The sequence below is a fragment of the Lutjanus erythropterus genome, chromosome 22, assembly GCF_056507025.1.
Source record: "Lutjanus erythropterus isolate fLutEry1 chromosome 22, fLutEry1.hap2, whole genome shotgun sequence".
Taxonomy (NCBI): Eukaryota; Metazoa; Chordata; class Actinopteri; order Lutjaniformes; family Lutjanidae; genus Lutjanus; species Lutjanus erythropterus.
This window is the reverse complement of record NC_139338.1, coordinates 3,040,670-3,057,881: the sequence shown is the minus strand read 5'-3', so window position 1 is coordinate 3,057,881 and position 17,212 is coordinate 3,040,670. Positions and strand designations below refer to the sequence as shown.

General features: G+C 40.8%; 1 protein-coding gene across 1 annotated transcript in view; it reads right to left on the bottom strand.

Annotated features, from left to right (window-relative positions):
• Positions 1–13,660: 13,660 nt before the first annotated feature.
• Positions 13,661–17,212, bottom strand: part of large1 (LARGE xylosyl- and glucuronyltransferase 1) — a 161,834-nt gene continuing 158,282 nt past the window's right edge. Inside the window, exon 15 of the mRNA XM_084710864.1 lies at positions 13,661–17,084. Coding sequence (XP_084566990.1) covers positions 16,887–17,084 — 198 coding nt within the window. The 3' untranslated portion in view covers positions 13,661–16,886. The remainder of the gene's footprint in view (positions 17,085–17,212) is intronic.

The following is a 17,212-nucleotide window of genomic DNA, read 5'->3' as shown; positions in this document are numbered from 1 at the left end:
AATGGATGATGGTACCGTACATGTCCGCTTAAAAACACCTAAGAAGGAATTATTTTAAATTAAGTGCTGTCAGGCCGTTTTGGTGAAGATTGACTACACAAAGAGAAGTTGTAGCAGCGAAGCAGCAAAAGTGGGTTACAGACTGGTGGCTGCAGTGTTTTTTTCTTCATCTTTGGATGAATTTGCTGAGGCATCAACTAGTTTACACCTGCCAGGACTGATTAGACAGCGGCTGGCTGTGGTCTACAGCTGCACTCTGTGCATTTATTTCAGTTTTACATGGACTTACATGGAATTTTATGGACAGTTTCCAAACTCGCTGCGGTCATTAGTGGCTGATGTTGAGGACAGCGAGTTCCTTGCTGATGATGACATCATGACCAAAGAAATAGGGGAAGCATCAGCAAATGCCTTGAACTCTGCATCATGGCGGTTCTTTAGATGTTTACTTGTATTGAGTGGCTACTTTTCATGACGTGGTATCAGGTGTGGAGTATCTGGGTAGTTTTATGAGTATGAGTATGAGTACGTGAGGACAGTATCGGACAGTATCGGACAGTATCGGACCGATTCCTGATGCTGGGATCGGTATTGGTACATCCCTATTGTCAACATATTTGTTTATTCTTTGTTTTATTATAAGTATTTATCCCTTATATTCTGCTTTTATTCCATTTTTGCTCCATCTTGTTTTATCTGCCTGATTTTACTCATCCAACTCTGGAAATGGTTTAATATTGGGTCTTCCATGTAAAGCACTTTGTAACTTTGTTTTGAAAAGAGTTGTATAAATGAATTTCATTTTTATCATTTATTATCAGCCCTACCCCAGTACACTGGTACAGTTTGGGGCCCAGAAGAGTTTCAGAAATGGAGCCATGGAAAAAACACCTCGTGGAGTGACATGACATGGCAACAGAGGTCTTCATGACACTGTCATAGGCTCTAAGAAGCACTCCAGAGGAGGTCATTTCCATTGGGGAGTACTTCACAGTCCTCTTCTACGGATCACACCGTGATCACACTCAACATCGATCATGCTTGTCTTGAGTTGTTCAGAGAGGAAGAAGAAAATGGAAATGGAGCAAATCCCCCCAACTAATGATGCATTGGTGCAGCACATCAAAGGAGCGATGTACCAAGGAGGACACTGTTGGGGACAAGCACTTAACATGGTTGGATGGATTGAAGCAACTGGAAAAATCACTGTGGCCAAGTTTTCCACAGGAAACCCAGTCTGTTCTTGAAAGGCTGTTGAGGGAATGGCATCTGTATTATTTCATCTGTATAAAACTGAAGGGTTACTTTAAATTGGTATGAAATAACTAGAAAATATAAGGAAATAAATGAAATTTGTGGGCTGGATTCCATTATATTTTTGACATCATATTGCAGGCTGGAGGGAGGGGAACAATTTTTAAAATTGGTTCAGTATTGAGCAACACTGCTGCAGCCAGCAGAAGTGACAGTGAGCTACAGCGTCTCCTGGCAACTGAGCACAGTCAAAGTGCGTCCACAAAGAGGCTTGTTTTATCACTGACAGGCTCAGTGGTAAAAAGTGTCTGGAAAGGATCCCTACAGAGATACAGCTTTTTGTTTTAAAGAGCAAGATCCTTTTTGTTTCCCCTTGGAAACAACCAGTCATTTTTACATTGCCCTCCTCTTTCAAATGCAAAAGAAGCCAAATAAAACTCACCAAAACTATTCATCTCTTCATCTTTCCACAGTTTCCACAATCACCGGCTTTGGTTTGGTTGAAATAAATAAGTGTAACCTGCAGGTTAAATTTCTTAATGAAATGTATATGTAACTGTGTAAAATGACAGTTTTCAAACTTTTTTATTAGAGTTTTTTGGCATGAGGACAAAAATTCAGAAGAAAAGGTGGTCTGTTTGAGCAAGGCTCTTAAAAATGCCTTTTTTTTCAAATGTTGCATCAAATTATGTATGAAGAGGAAGTGGCTGTGCCTGAGTCTGCCTCTGACCATCGTGCAGAAGTAGGACATATTGAGTCTGAGCAGTTGTCTTTCAGTGAGTTGGTATTTTTTTTAGCTAGTTTTACAGTGCATGTCACTTCCTGTGACCATGCTGAATCACTGTATAGCTAGAGGTGCACAAACTCCTGCCTGTAAGGACATCGAGTCCACGGTTTTCCTGACAACAGAAGAGCAGGCGCTGGCCTTTGTCTGGATGCATTTCCTGCAGGTGAAGAGGTGGGGCTTCACTGCTGCCTCCATAACTAAAACAGTGGTCTGACACTGACCACACAAGCACCTAGCAAACAAAAAGTTTCTTCTCCCTCTCTCCTCTCTCTCTCTACCTCTCTTACCTCTCTTCATCCCTCACCCTCTCTTTCTCGCCACTGTGGTGCTGTGCAATGTGAGACAGGACTGATAGAAGCTGATACTTGTGTATTAGTTTCTTCTCTGGGTAAGTATCAATACTCCTGTCAGTATTTGACCAATGATCTGCCTCGATCTACATCACCTCCGGTTTCACGTTTTTAGACATGGATGGAAAATTCTCCCATGAAAACAGCTCCAGAGGTCACTGTAGTGTGTATAGATGTATGTATTTTCTTTTGAAAATCAAGTTTTTATGCTCCAATTCATCAGGTCCGGTGTCTGACCTCTCTTTCACTCCTCCCCTAAGAAGCAGTGGGGAGAGATGATATGTAGAGCCAGAATATTTTCACACATAACTCTGTGAAATAAAGGTTTATTTCAACCAAACCAGAGCTGGTGATTGCTGGAAAGATGATGGTTTTGATTAGTTTTGTTTTCTTGAGTTTGAAGAAAGATGACCATTAAAATTATAGTTTTTCAAAAGGCGTCTGGTGAGTTTTATAACTTTTTATTTTAAACAGCTGTTTCTGGTTAAACAAAACATATCTTACTCTTTAAAAGAATGTCTATCTCTGCAGGGATCCTTTCCTTAATGATGTCAAAAATCTGAGTTGAACAGGAGGAATGATTATGGGAGGCGAAATCTGTTTAAATGTACACATGAGCAGTGTTGTGTTAACATCTCCTGTGAGAGCCAATCATATTTGCAACATCTCAAAACTTTCTAAAGTCTTTGTGGGAAATGTTTAATGAGGTATCAGTTCAGCAGCATGTGAGGAAACCTGATGAGAGATAAAGAAACTACATTTGTTAGATGTTGTTTACCTCCAGTATTGATTCTCCCTGAGGTGCAGGGTGTGTTCTCTGTGTGTGTGTGTGTGTTTAGATACAGTCAAAGCTGAATTCTGCAGTGTGTGTGTGTGTGTGCGTGCGTGCTGTGAAGCCTAATTAAAAGGAAATGTAATAAGAGCAGCAGCTTCAGCACCACAACCTCTTCTCTATTTGACTCTTGGCCTGTTTGAATGTTTAACACAGAAAAAAAACAGAAGCTGGAGACTGAAGTCAGTTTCAGTATGCAGCTCTGTGTGTCGTCTGATTGTTGAAGGGTCTGTTGCCTTGGTAATAGGACTGTGTAATTATGAAAGTAGTGATGAATAAATAATTCATGCCATGAATGAAATGATTTCCCAGAAAAAAGCTCTGCAGTGATATTTGCATGAGTTAACCTGATTTTGTGGACAGTGACGTCTGCCAGCACGGGTGGATCTGCAATCCCTAAAAAATTGCCTTGCCACCACAGCTTCCACCAAAAAAAAAAAAAAAAATATATATATATATATATATATAACTTATGGCTGATCAGTAGAGCAGAACTCTGATGTCTGAGTACAAGTGAATGCAGCAGGAGATGATGCTTCCTGTAGAATCAGAGATCCCACCCTCCCCACAGGACATAGGATTGGTTTTCCAAGCAAATACTGATGTACATTTATGATTAAATCAGTACATATAGTTCTGCCACTCTTTAAAAGGACACTTCACCCTAAAATCTAAACTACACATTTTTCCTCTGACCTGTAGTGCTATTTATCCATCTAGAGTTTGTTTGGTGTGAGTTGCAGAGTTTTGGAGCTATCAGCTACAGAGATGTCTGCCTTCTCTCTAGTATATAATAAATAGATGACATTTGGCTTGTGGTGCTTGTGGTGCAAAGACAAGTTAGAGAAATTCAAAATAAGTGTCTCTTTCCAGGAATTAAAACCAGTTAACTCAACTTAATCCACCTTGTTGTGAGCAGCTTCATTGAATAAATTCTTTCTTTCTAGTAGAAAAGAAAGTAGTTCTGGTGGATTCTAATGCAGAAAGAAAGTAGTTCCTATATGAAACTGCTCACCACAAGGTCTGCGAATTATCTTGAGTACCAGGCCATGATGGTTTTGAATTTTTCAAATGTATTTTTTGATGCTTTGAGCACCACAAGCGCAGTGTGATTTAGCCCCATTATACTGAAGAGAAGGCAGACATCTCTGTGACTGAAATCTCAAAACTCTGCAACTCACACCAAAAAAGTCTAGATGAATAAACAGCGCTGCAGGCCAGAGGTACTGTCCCTTTAAAGTCTCTAATCCACCATCTTACCATGCACTCCCATATACCTCTAGATCTGTCAGCAACACTTTGGTCCAGAACCAAAACAAAAATTACCTGCTATGACATTTGCTGTTTGTGGTTTCTCTGACCTTTTCTGTAGCATCATTTTAAGGATTTTGCAGTTTGACATTTAACACTGGAAATGGTGTTTAGGAATCTGATGGAAAAATGTTTTAACATGACCATGTGGTGTACAGCAAACATGAGTAAATACAGCTAATTTAATTAGTTAATTAGATTAACTTTAAGAAAAGATACACACCTGAAGCAACTAAGACAGAAATATGAATTTAAAGAGCAATGCAACGTCTTTCTTTCTTTTAAACAAAATTCCACCACAAGTGGGGACAGAATCTTTTACAATAGTCATGTCTAGAAGGGAACCTTAGACCCGCAAAAGATCTTGCAAGTGTTTGAACTAACATAACTATCTTAACTACAGCAGTGTTACAGTAGAAAACATAATTAGTTCATACAAAACACACAATGAAGAAACATCAGTACAAATCTCATGAGTTTCACAAATGAAGGGTTCCCTTCTAGACACAACCCTGTACAACCAGGGGCCTCATTTCTAAAAATGTTCTTAGATTTGTACATGACCTTTGTCTTCAGATCGTTTCTGACAGTGTGCTTGTTGTAAAAAAAAAAAAAAAAAAAAAAAGAAAAGAAAGAGAGGCAACTGTTTTCATTCAAATAAAGATTTTTGTATCAAACTCAAAGTTTTCATATAAACTTAGAAAACGTTCTTCCAGCTTATAATGTTTTGTTGACATAATTTACTGATCCTTTTTTTAAAAAAAAACAAAACAAAAAAAAAAACAAGATGTATCTTTGTGTTTTTGTGGGTCTATTTTGAAAATGCTGAGTAAACTCATTGAAGTGAAAGTAAAAAATGGTTAATCTAATATTTTCAATTACAACAATTTAATTTTTAAGCACCAAAATAACGATAAATTGGGTAAATAATTTTTCAAATACAGGATTATTTAAGTTTCTAAAACTCAAGAATTCAATTTTACCTAAAGGAAAAAAGTAATCAATAATCAATGAAAGATTGCAGGTTGGCAAACTATTTTTGAGCTTATTTCAAAACTTAAAAAGATGGTTGCTTTGAAATTATGAGTCTTTCTCCTGTTTTTTTCAGTGTATAGCCATGGACCAAAAGAGAGATGTGAACTTTTTGGAAGATGAGATCGCAGTGATGACAAAGACAACACAAACATCTTGAAGCATGTCACAATTAATTCCTCACACCTTTAACTGATGATTCCTGTCACATTGTTCATGAAGCTGATGCAAAGTTCACCATGGACTGCAGTACCCCAATCTAACCATCAGGAAAATCATTTTAGTCAGTTCATTTAAAAAAGAACATGTACAGTACTGTAATTGTCTACCATTATTTTTCCTGGTTAGTTATGCTGAGGCAATTATATAATATGATACGTAGAAAGATGCATTTATATTGTATAGTGTATAGTGTGTTGTACCATGAACCAGGCTATGATGATCCTGTCAGTGTGTAGGGGTACTCTCCAAATAATATACTGTAATGGTAAACAAACTACCTGAACAAAGAAGGGTTGAGTTGAGTAGAGCTGTACCATACAATGGAAATGTGGCAGTATTAATGCTGATGCAGCCTGGGATGAAGCTGAGTTTGACACCCCTGCTCTGGTGGATTGGGGAATCTATTACAAGCTTTGGAATGATATATACCCAAATATTATTGATTTTGGGTGTGTATCCAAGATGACTCTTTTTTTTTTTTTTTTTTTTTTTTTTTGAGACAGGGCAGGACACAGCCACGAGTTTAGGGATTGTTTCCGTAATAGAATGATCGAATGTTTCCTCTCTTGGAAACTTAACACAGGACAACCACTTAGCTCTTAAAACCACAGCAGTAACCGTGAACAGCAGCCTGTGGTAATAATGTCAAAGCAGTTTGTCAGATAGTGAATACAGGTCCAACATGTTCTCATGAATTTCTGCAGAATCCTTCTTCTTTTTATTGTTCTAAATCTACCAGTTGTGTGATTAAACTCAGGCCTGGCCTCAGTTATCACAGATCAGAGCTTCAGCAGGAGCCGGTGCTGCTGTAGTCTCAGGGGAGGAGATGTAGGAGGAATAGTTTGGCTTTGGTAATAAACTGTGTGCATGTTGCTGTTAGCGGTGCCGTCCATGGAGGGAAGGCCTGCACACCGTGATTGATTGCCTCAATCGATCCGCTCCAGACAATCTCCATTATGCCTCTACGTGAGGAGACTGTGCTCGGCCCTCTGGGAGATGGCACCCAGCGTCATGCCGCCGTTGCCCTACCTACCTCTGTCCTGACCATCTGTAAACATTCGTCAAGTGAGGGGCGGGGAGGGCGGCTGTGGCGCTCGCTGGTGCTGAACCCTCAGCTGCAGAGCCACTGGTTCACTGCTCTGCTTCACCAGTTCTTTCTTGCGCCAGAGGAAACTTCCTTCTGTTCCATTTCACTTCAAATGCTTTTTTTTTCCCAACCTTCTTTAAAACAGATCTCTGCCATATTCTTCCCAGACTATGAAGCACACTGCATCACTAAAGGCATGTCTTTTTGTAATTATAGCTCCCTTATCATGTAATTATGACCTAGAACCTCCTGTGGCATCTGTATCTCTTACTTATTACTAGAGGTCACTCAATAAGGTGCAGAACTTTGGCATGCAACAGATGGTGAAGCACCTACTGCAATGTCACCACAACTGTCAGATGCAACCAGCAGAGATTTGCAAAGTTTTAAATTGTGTGTTTTTTTGTTTTTTTTGTATACTCTTAGTTTTCTCTTTAAGATGCATAGAACAGCATTGTGGTATTTATTTTATTTTATTTTATTTTATTCATTTATTATTTATTTATTTATTCATTTATTTGCATTACAAGCAACAAGGTGGTTTATAGAAATCTACATTTTTGGAGAAACTCACAAAATCTAACATTCTAAATACTTCACACTTGAAGCAGTTCAGTTAGTGCAGAAGGAAACATGCATCTTTGTCAGCTGAGGAGGGCGTGCATTGATGTTTACACCCTGCACTGTCATGAGCCTCTGATCCTTGAGTAAATGCACACTTCCTTCTGCGTGGTGATACAGTTGCAGCTGTAGAAAATAGTTCCTACATAAAACTGCTGACAACAAGTTGTGTGGATTATTCTGAGCAACTGGGTCATGATTCCTGGAGAACAATGTTGAGGTTTTGTTGCTTTTGTTTGGTGCTTTGAAGGCACACATCTCTACGGCTGATATCTCAAAACTCTGCAACTCACACCAAAACTATCTCAGTGGATAAACAGCACTATGGGAATAAACTACCTCTTTAAGCAATAAGTTTCTCAATGCAGCATTTTCCTTTTAGACATGATGAAGTGTTTTGAGTAGACAACATCTATAGCATGTCTTTGCTGTTTTGCAAAGAGTTTGGGATTTTTGTCTATATTTTTAAACTGGTACCAACAATACATCAGAACTAGTTTGTAATAAAAACTGACCCACTGGGTCAGTATAGCACCAATGCAATATTGGTTTAACTTTACCCAGTACCCAGTGTGGTGGCCTTACCCTGTGTTGGTGTTATTTTTAGATTACTCTACGTTACTGGATGAAAACAACTCTTTTGTTGGGTAGTTTCTACCTGTTGATACTGGGAAAAAATTAACCCAGTACTGTACTGGTGCTGTACTGACCCAACACTGGTTCAATATCAACCTCTCCAGATCAGCAGAAGATGCTGATTATTACTATAATCACATGCTGATTAGGTCTCCCTGGGACCAATAAACTGAACTTTATGTGTAAAATTGGTGGACTGCCCCTTAAATTCACATTTCTTTCTTTTTTGCTGCTGATCTGGGGCTTTTTATTAATTGAATTAATTAATTAAATCAATTTGCCTTATTTATTACTCTGCTTTTTTGCTTTATTTCTAACATTTAAATGATTATACCAAATGACCATGTTAGAATACTTTTCAATCTGATTTTTTTAATCCTCTTCAACCCAGTAAGGACGTCCACATCCACGTCTATGTCCACCGTTAGTGTCTTTCAGAGGCTGTAGCAGGCTCAGTTTTGGAGTGATGATACTGCGAGTGAAGATAGAATGATGTTAGTCCTCACAGTAACAATTTCATTGAAACCATTTCATCAAAATGACTTAAAGTGACCTCTAGGATAATAACAGCTTCACAACCACAAACTAGAGACCTGGAGTGTTCAGAGGATGGATGGCTCTCCTACTGAAGGTTGGGTCTCTGAGCAATTTCCAGAATAGAAGTACTGAACATCTGATTTAAAAAAAAAAAAAAAAGAAAATTCTTACAGAAATCTCCAAATGTCAAAAGTTTTTCATCCCAGATCACAGTACAATTTTGTGTGTCTTGGTGTTTTAATGTGGTATTTTGGAGGAACTTTCATCAAGTATCCAGTGGTAAAAATGATAAAAATTTTGCATCAAATCTGTGTAAGAAATTGTATCGAACCAAAATATGCTGCAGCAACTTATGAGATATGATAGAGCATCATGGGAATGACCATCATATACTTCCATCATAATGTTCTGAGTGTTTATACACTGTAAACTTTAAAAAAATGCGAAGGTGCTTAAAGAAAACACAATGTTTATTACACATTTATGACCAGAAAAAGCTGCTATCTGCTTTCTTGTTCTGGAGGGAAGGAGTGGCAGAGGTTATGTCAGGATTATTCAGCATGTGCAGAGGTACAAAAGATGACCACTAGGTGTCAGTATGGAACCATGATTCAACATGAGACCAAACAACCTCTAGTGAACATAAAGACAGGCTGTTGTTTTCTCTTTCAGGACTGAAAAAGCATTAATTGCAGCATATAAAGCACAATATCAATCAACTAATTAGCACATATGAGTAACACTTGTACATGATGATATGAATAAGCGTCTGTTGATCTAAGAAAGCAGGAAAGCTCTCTGGTAGCACTTTGTTTAAATGACAGAATTCAGAATTAAGTGTTTTGTTTTGAATGAAGTGAAGTTGTGAATGAACGAGGCAGTGGTGAGGTTTGGTCCCTCCTCAGACTGTTCTGCTGCTGATCATCTGCTGTCTTAAAGCCACAGTTGGCTCTCCACAGCTCTCTCTCTCTCTCTGTGTGTGTGTGTGTGTGTCCAGCGCAGTCGTCCTTCAGAGCACAGCTGGCCTAAGGCTGCAGAGAGTCTGTCGCCTGCTGAGAGTCCTGCAGCCACCAGAGAGACCACCACATCACACATGTCCAGTCCCTCAGGTTCCTTCTCTTCCCTCTTAATTTACCCCATTTATACTGTTTGATAGGAGAAGGGGAAAATATTACTAATGGTGTGAAAATTGCATCTATCAAATAATATTTCATCTTTTTGCTGACTTATTTACACCTGGTTTTAATATGGGTAGGAATCACAGCCCCCATGACACAATATTATTGTGATTTTAAACAAAGTTGTGATAACTAATTGTGAAGTCAGAATACCAAATATTTAGCAGTCAATACCAGTTACAATGAATTTCCACGATTCTCAATACCAAATTTGATATCACAGTAAAAAAAAAATAAATGCAACAATGAAATTCAGCCAGTTTTTCTTTGCCACCTGAAATAAAAACTCCTCTGAGGTTCTAGGACAAAATACTGAGGGGCAGATTTACTGCGCCTGCCACAAATCACTGTCAGAGGAGCATGTTGCCATGACTGGAGAGTTGACCCGCAAATCACGCCAGGTTTAGGCATTATAGCACAACTATCAGGAACACACTGCAGTTGGAACAAAGAAGTGTCAGAGTGTCCTTTTAGATGTGACGACAACACGAAGTGTCCATGGAAGCAACTCGTCCCGAACAAATAATGCCAGCTCCTGAAGAGGTCAGTGTAAATACTGTGATAGCATCAGTGATATCAGAACTGGAGAGTAATTCTTCATAGAAAGAAGAGCAAAGAATGACACTGACAGCTTTTCTTCATGGAAAAAATGTTTTTGCTCTTCTCCCAACCAGCTTCAGCAAGAGTTTGATTTAGTGACTGGCTCAGCTGGTCGTAACCTGACACGCTAGATGGTTTGTTACATATAACTGAAAGATTCTCATGTGATCTCACAAATCCAGCTGCCTCACAAGGTAACTCTCCAAGTATGTCATATCGTTTGTGATCTGATTGGATGAAGTCAGCCCCCATTAGATGTAATAGACAGATGGTTCATCCAACCACCTGCCAAGTGATTTTTGAAAGTGCCTGCCCCTTTCCAAACAGTTTCTAAGGCCAGCTTCCCTGGTGGTTCTGTATAACAAGCCATCTGGCATGTCGGTTAGGAAAAACAAGGCATAACACAGAAGACACAACAGATAGACGTAGGAAAACACTGTATTTTTTTTTTACTGTAGTTTTCATGTAGTGTTGATGTCAGGAGCAGCCATCTTGGATTTTGAGGTTGGGCTTGGTGAGGTTTCTCCAACTTTCCAACTTCAAGGGGCGTTCCAGTTAAAATTTGCAACTAAGAACTCGCAAATTCTGACTTCTCAGTTCAAATGCAACTATTCAAACACAAACATGAGCATGATATCAATCTTCTCACATAAGAAAGTGAATACCCAGAGGAAAATTTTGTTTCTCACAATCGGCTTTTCTTTGTCTAAATAAGATTCTTATTTTGAGCTTACTGAAGTTTCTCCTAATGCCCCCCTGAGAGGAGGAACTTTTGCTGAATTTTCTCCTTGATGAACATGGACCAATAAGACTTTAATTTGACCACTGAGACAAATTTAAGATCTTATTTAAGATGATAGAGTTTCCCTTTAGTTCTCACTGTTATCTCAAGAGCTGATTATTAAAGACAAATTTAAGATCAGTGCAGTGAGAAAAAAAAACCCAAAACATTTTATAATGTTCAACTGGGCTCAAATTAGTCTCAGGCTGAGATGAGACAAAAGTTATTTTTCAAGAGCCGAATCTCAGAAGTATGAGAAAACCATCAAAGTCAAAACCTAGCTTATTTATGTCAAGACACAGGCTAGACAAAGATGAGATCTTATTTTGAACTTGTCTTTTCCTCTGGGTTGGCACATTTCCTGAAATATAACTGTTCCTTTAAGTTTCTCCTCACCATTTTAACTGACACCCTTAATTCCATTTTGCCAAAGAGCAAGAACACATTCTTGATGGTTCGGTCAGCTACAGTACAGACAGCTTCCCTCTGACCAATACGTAAGTTTTCTTTTAAAGTTCTACTTTTGTTGTCAGTTTGCTTTGTTCTAAACAAAATCTGTAGGTGCAGCCTTAAACTCTTCCTCTCTGGTATCTTTGGCCTCAGTACATCACTGCAAGGCTACCCTCCTCCATTCCCCTGAATTTATTATCTAGAAGTCAGCTGAAATTCACACATTAAATTTTAAATTGAATTAATGAGCGGCTCCACTAAAACTTTTAATAGCCTATCCGATAAGAGAAATGGTGTCGTGGGACCTTCATTAAAGGGAGGTTAAGGGATGGCTCTACCGGGGACAGTCAGACTCCAGGGAGCTGATAAACTGGGTGCTCCGCTCTCATTTCATTTAGTGTCAGGTCAGCCTATTGTCCCCTCAGCTTCAGATGTCCCAACAGCAGGACTACAGGCTGGACATAATACTGTCTAATCCTACTGTCAGAGACAATAAAGTACTACATAAAGACGAATCCAAAAGAAGCACAAAAAATCATTTGTAGTGACCTCCATGACGCCCCCATGACCACCGGCCTCACTTTGATCATTTACAATTATGTTAATTCATAACCTCTGCAAAGGAGGTTATGTTTTAGGTGCCTCTTATTTGTTTGTCAGCGGGATTACAGAAAACTCCTGGACCGATTTGAAACTTGGTGGAAGGGCAGAGGAAGAACCTGTGTGATTTAAGTGTGGATACAAATCATGGGGAGGGTGCACAAATTATTTTTCAGTTTCATTAACACTGTGATTTGGATATTTGGCCTTGAAGAAATAAATGCCATACATCTTAAAATCCAATAGATGGTACAGTTGGGCTATTGCTCCACCTCATGAACAACTTTTTGAAAAAAAAAACAGCAAAAATGTCCTTTTGGTTGCCCCTCAGGTAGTGCCCTGTGCCCTTCTATCAGACAAAATGTGATAAAGTGCATCACGGCTTTCTGTGCACTGGTACCCCACCAAACACAGCTGGTGCCCTTATTTTTTTGGCCCCTGCCCCTCAGAAAAACCTGACTCTACCACTGATTGTAACATCTTAATATTATCTGATTAAACAATCGTCTCACATAGTCAGACCTCTCTCCAGCACTCACATGAATACATTCTGCTGTAGGGGAAAAAAACGCCCTGCCTTGTTTGCATTTCTTTAAACCAGTCATAAACATCTTGGACAGTCCTGGCGACGCATCGACGGTGCTGCTGCAAAATGGTGTTGAGGGGGAACTTATTTTGGTGGAACATGTGCATGTCGGGAGGCGAGCTCTGGCATTAAAATGACATCGCTGCAAAAGAAAAGTTAATCACTAGCTTGTTTACATTTGTGCTATTTCAGTTTTCAGCATGTAGATTGCAGCTCAGAGGTTTGTCTTGTGTCCTAGGGACTTTGAAGACGCAGATGGCGGACGCTTCGATGCTGCTTAAAACAAGTGACCAACGACAGCCTTAAACCCACTGTGTGCATCCAGTGAGTCAGACTAAGTAAATATAGTAAGTGCCCACATGTGCAGGTTTGTTCTAACAGGGTATTTGTGAAATATGTGTCACTGCAGAGCGAAAGTTAGCTAGCTCAGTGTTTCCCAGTCCAGCACACCTGATTCAGATGATCACATCGACACGAAAACAACCGAGCTAGATAACAGCTACATCATCATGACATCATCATCAGGGTTGGTTTCTCAGACTTGACTCTCCAGACACAGAAACATTTTACAGCTGTTTTTACTGTCTCACTAGTCCTCTGTTTGATCTTACTTTACTTTAGACTCTTGGGAATTCCTTAAAGTGTACTGAAGTGCTGTGTGTGTGTGCATGTGTGTGTGTGTGTGTGTGTGTGTGTGTGTGTGTGTGTGTGTGTGTGTGAGGTGGAACAGTGTTTACTTGGGTTCACAAGGCTAACTTGATATTCATGGAGGCAGAAATGATGAAACAGAGGAACAGAGTGTTTGACTCTTTGCTTTTATTCAGGTAGCAGCATCAGTCAGCACTGTCCTACTTCCACACTGCAGCTCCTCCAGCCTGCAAAGCTACACACACACACACACACACACGCACACACACACACACAATCACAACAGAGTCAAACAGCGCGCACACACACACACACACACACATAATGAACACACATGTACAATCAGACACACAGTGTATTCTTACATACACACACCTGCATGTCTGCACTGAGCCCTGTACAGAGTGAGAGACTGCTGTCATGACTGAGAGACAGAGAGAGAGAGGGGCTTCTAGTTTGACACCAGTATGAACAGGCAGAACAACACAGACTGAAATCACAGCTCCTGATATCATGAACCTCGTCACAGATTAACAAACTTTTAATGAGACGATGAGCCCCCACACAAACTGGATCTACTGGATCTGAGGTCCTGGACTGAACTCTGAGGAGGACATTAAATGTCACTTTCAAATGAACAGACAAACAGACACTGTCTCCATTTCATGTTTCACAGTCGCTGTAGATTCTCCTCCATCTTTGGAAGCAGAGGGTGAAATGAGATGTTCCTTGATGTTACTTAATCCTGCACACTGGTCCTTTAAGATCGGACAAGCAGTTAGGATTTCTTTCTGTAATGAGGCCCCAGGACAGCTTGCAATCATATCTGGATTTTTACTTTATCATTTAAAGCCCTGTATAATATTTCCCCTGACAGGTCATTGTGAGATTAACATACTTTACATTCTTCAATGTAATTCCTAACATCAAAATCATATTGAAAAAAATATTCCCACAGTAACTTGATATCTTCTCCTGATGTAGAAACTCAACAGCGTGTTTCTGATCTATATTATCATGTGCTGTGAGTGTATAGTGACTGTCATTCAGAGTGTCCTGTCTGGAGTTGATAACTGGGTAGATATTCATCCGGCAGCTGTCTGTCACAGCTGCTGCAGCAGCAGTACCAGCTGAGCACAGTGGGCAGAATATTAGAGATGTTCTGATACCAACATTTTACTGATACACATTAAATACCAGTGTGACAGCTGTATACGACTAACTCTGCATGGATGTGCTGTAATTACTATCATGACCTGGGTCAGATGTTCAAAAACTGGTCTACAGGATGCTAATACACATAGTGTGTATTTGCACCCAGGTGAGAACAGGCACACAGCAGCCATTCAGCTGTTCACACCTGATTTCCTTTCAACTATAAAGATCAACAAATTCTCAGTGTGGGTTGCTGTGGATGAAAGGGTTAAAGACAGGACTCTCTGGTGGGGAGTGGGATTGAATTTGAGTCTTGGGTGAAATCAGAAGTCAGTGTTAACTCTGCTTGTAGACCTAGCTGATTTATTTACAATTTCTTTGTATTATTTTTCAGATTTCAGTCATAGTTCGGGAGGTTTAGTCAACAGAACTGCTTGTTTATGAAGAGATTTTTGTTTGTATCTGCCATGTGGGTGCAAATAGTCCAGGTGTGAACAGCATTGCTGGCTACAGACACCTGGGTGATTGTCATGCTAGGCTATATAGAACCCAGTGTAAATGCACTGACAATTTCACCCTGGGTGTAAATAGCCACACTGGCTATTCCAACCCAGGTACAAATAGCATTCTTGGCAATGGACACCTGGGTGCTTGTCTCTACCATGCTAGGCTATTTGCACCTGGATCTAAATAGCCACATTGACTATTTCACCTGAGGTGCATATAGCAGCTGCCTAACTGATGTGATATTGGAGTGGTGCAAACCCGATCCAGTATGTTAGGCTGTATCAGAGGCATTTCTGATACTGGTTTCGGTACCAGACCAACCCTACAGATCATCAGGAGCAGCACACCCAGCCTGATGGTGTGTGACAACACAAACAGGAGAACAAACACTGCTGCAGTGTTATTGGACGCCACTGTAATGCTGTCAAAACTAGAAGCCAGAGTGAGAAACAAAGAGTGAGAGAAAGAAGGAGTCTGTGACTCTCCTGGTTGCTTTTCACAGAGATTAAACCCTCCTGACGGAGTGAGTGTGGAGGCGGCTCCACCCATCAGGACTGTAAACATACTGATAAATAATCCCGATTGTTGGAGGGAAAGTAAACAGTAAGCTCAGTGATTGGTGCTTGGCCTCAGTGAGGTGGGATGGTGGCAGCGTCACACACTGACAGGACTTCAGCAGGTGGCATCAGTTTAAAACAAACAGAAAAAAAAAGCCCAGCTGCTGTCACACTCTGTCATCGTAACAAAACTCTGGAAACATTCTGTAGCAGCAGCACACTCAGGCTGATGTGGAGATACCCTGAATATCAACCGCACGGACGACCTCCAGCCATCCTTGCACTTAACTCGCCTTGTCATATGAGGAGGAGGATTTATTCTGATCTGTTATCAGCGATCAAACAAATTAAGCAGCAGCAGCAGCAGATGGTCGGCTGGCTGCCTGCTCGCCTCGCTATCTGACTGCGTGTCACTCGTCACAATGAGATTTCCAAAATCTGTGTGGACATGTTTACCGCTTTGTCTTATCTCGCCGCCTGCTGACGATTTGCATTTGAGTCGGGGTGTGCTGTCAGTCAGACCGCCGCCGCTGCTCTTTGTTGGCACTTGGAAGGCGTGCAAACACAACGTAAGCCCACAATGTTTCACATCTTCAGCTCTCCTTAAGCTGTCTGCTAAGCGCTGTCCTGAAGGAACACACACACACACACACACACACACACACACACACACACACACACACACACTCACACAAACACACACTCTCACACACACACACACACACACAATCACACTTCTCATCTACCTGCACACACACACTCACCATAAAGTTACACACAGCCCACAACTCTGTCACTGCTCTTACAAATATGGCGAGGCATTGACTGTCTCTGTCCTCTGCCTGCTGTCTGTCACAGCTCAGGGTCCACACAGGACCAGGACCGAGGCTCACTCAGCCGTCTTTCACAACTTTAACATTCCAGCAGAAGAGACGTCCTCCTGGATCATCTCCTCTGTCCACAGCAGAGGACAAAGGATGGACATCAAGACCCTTGCAGTATCACACTGAGGGTCAAATGTTCTAACAATGTCTTGAGGGACTCCAGTCTCAAAGTGTCCCACACAGGGTTGTCCATTTCCTGTGCCCCCTCCTCCCCAGCCCACAGTGTGTGTCAGTAGTTCAGGGCTGGGGGTGTGAGGGTCTGCAGTGGTGGCTAGCTGTTGTTCTCAGCCGTCATGTACTTTAGGGCTGCGAAGCCATAGCGTCGCGACATGTTCTGCTGGAACTCCTCCTTCAGGGTCTTGAGGCAGACCCGGTACTGCTTGTTGGAGCGGAACTTGGTGATGTCGAAGCTGGGCGCATGAGGCATGTGGATCATGTAGGCGTTGGGCAGAACCACAAACTCGTATTCCTGCAGAGAGATGAGGACAGGAGGAAGTGTCAGGACGGCTGAGGACCTGTAACTCAACATCAGACAGATTTTAATGACATCCAGCAGATATTTAGGCTGACCCTAATGCTTCAGAACTACCATTGCCA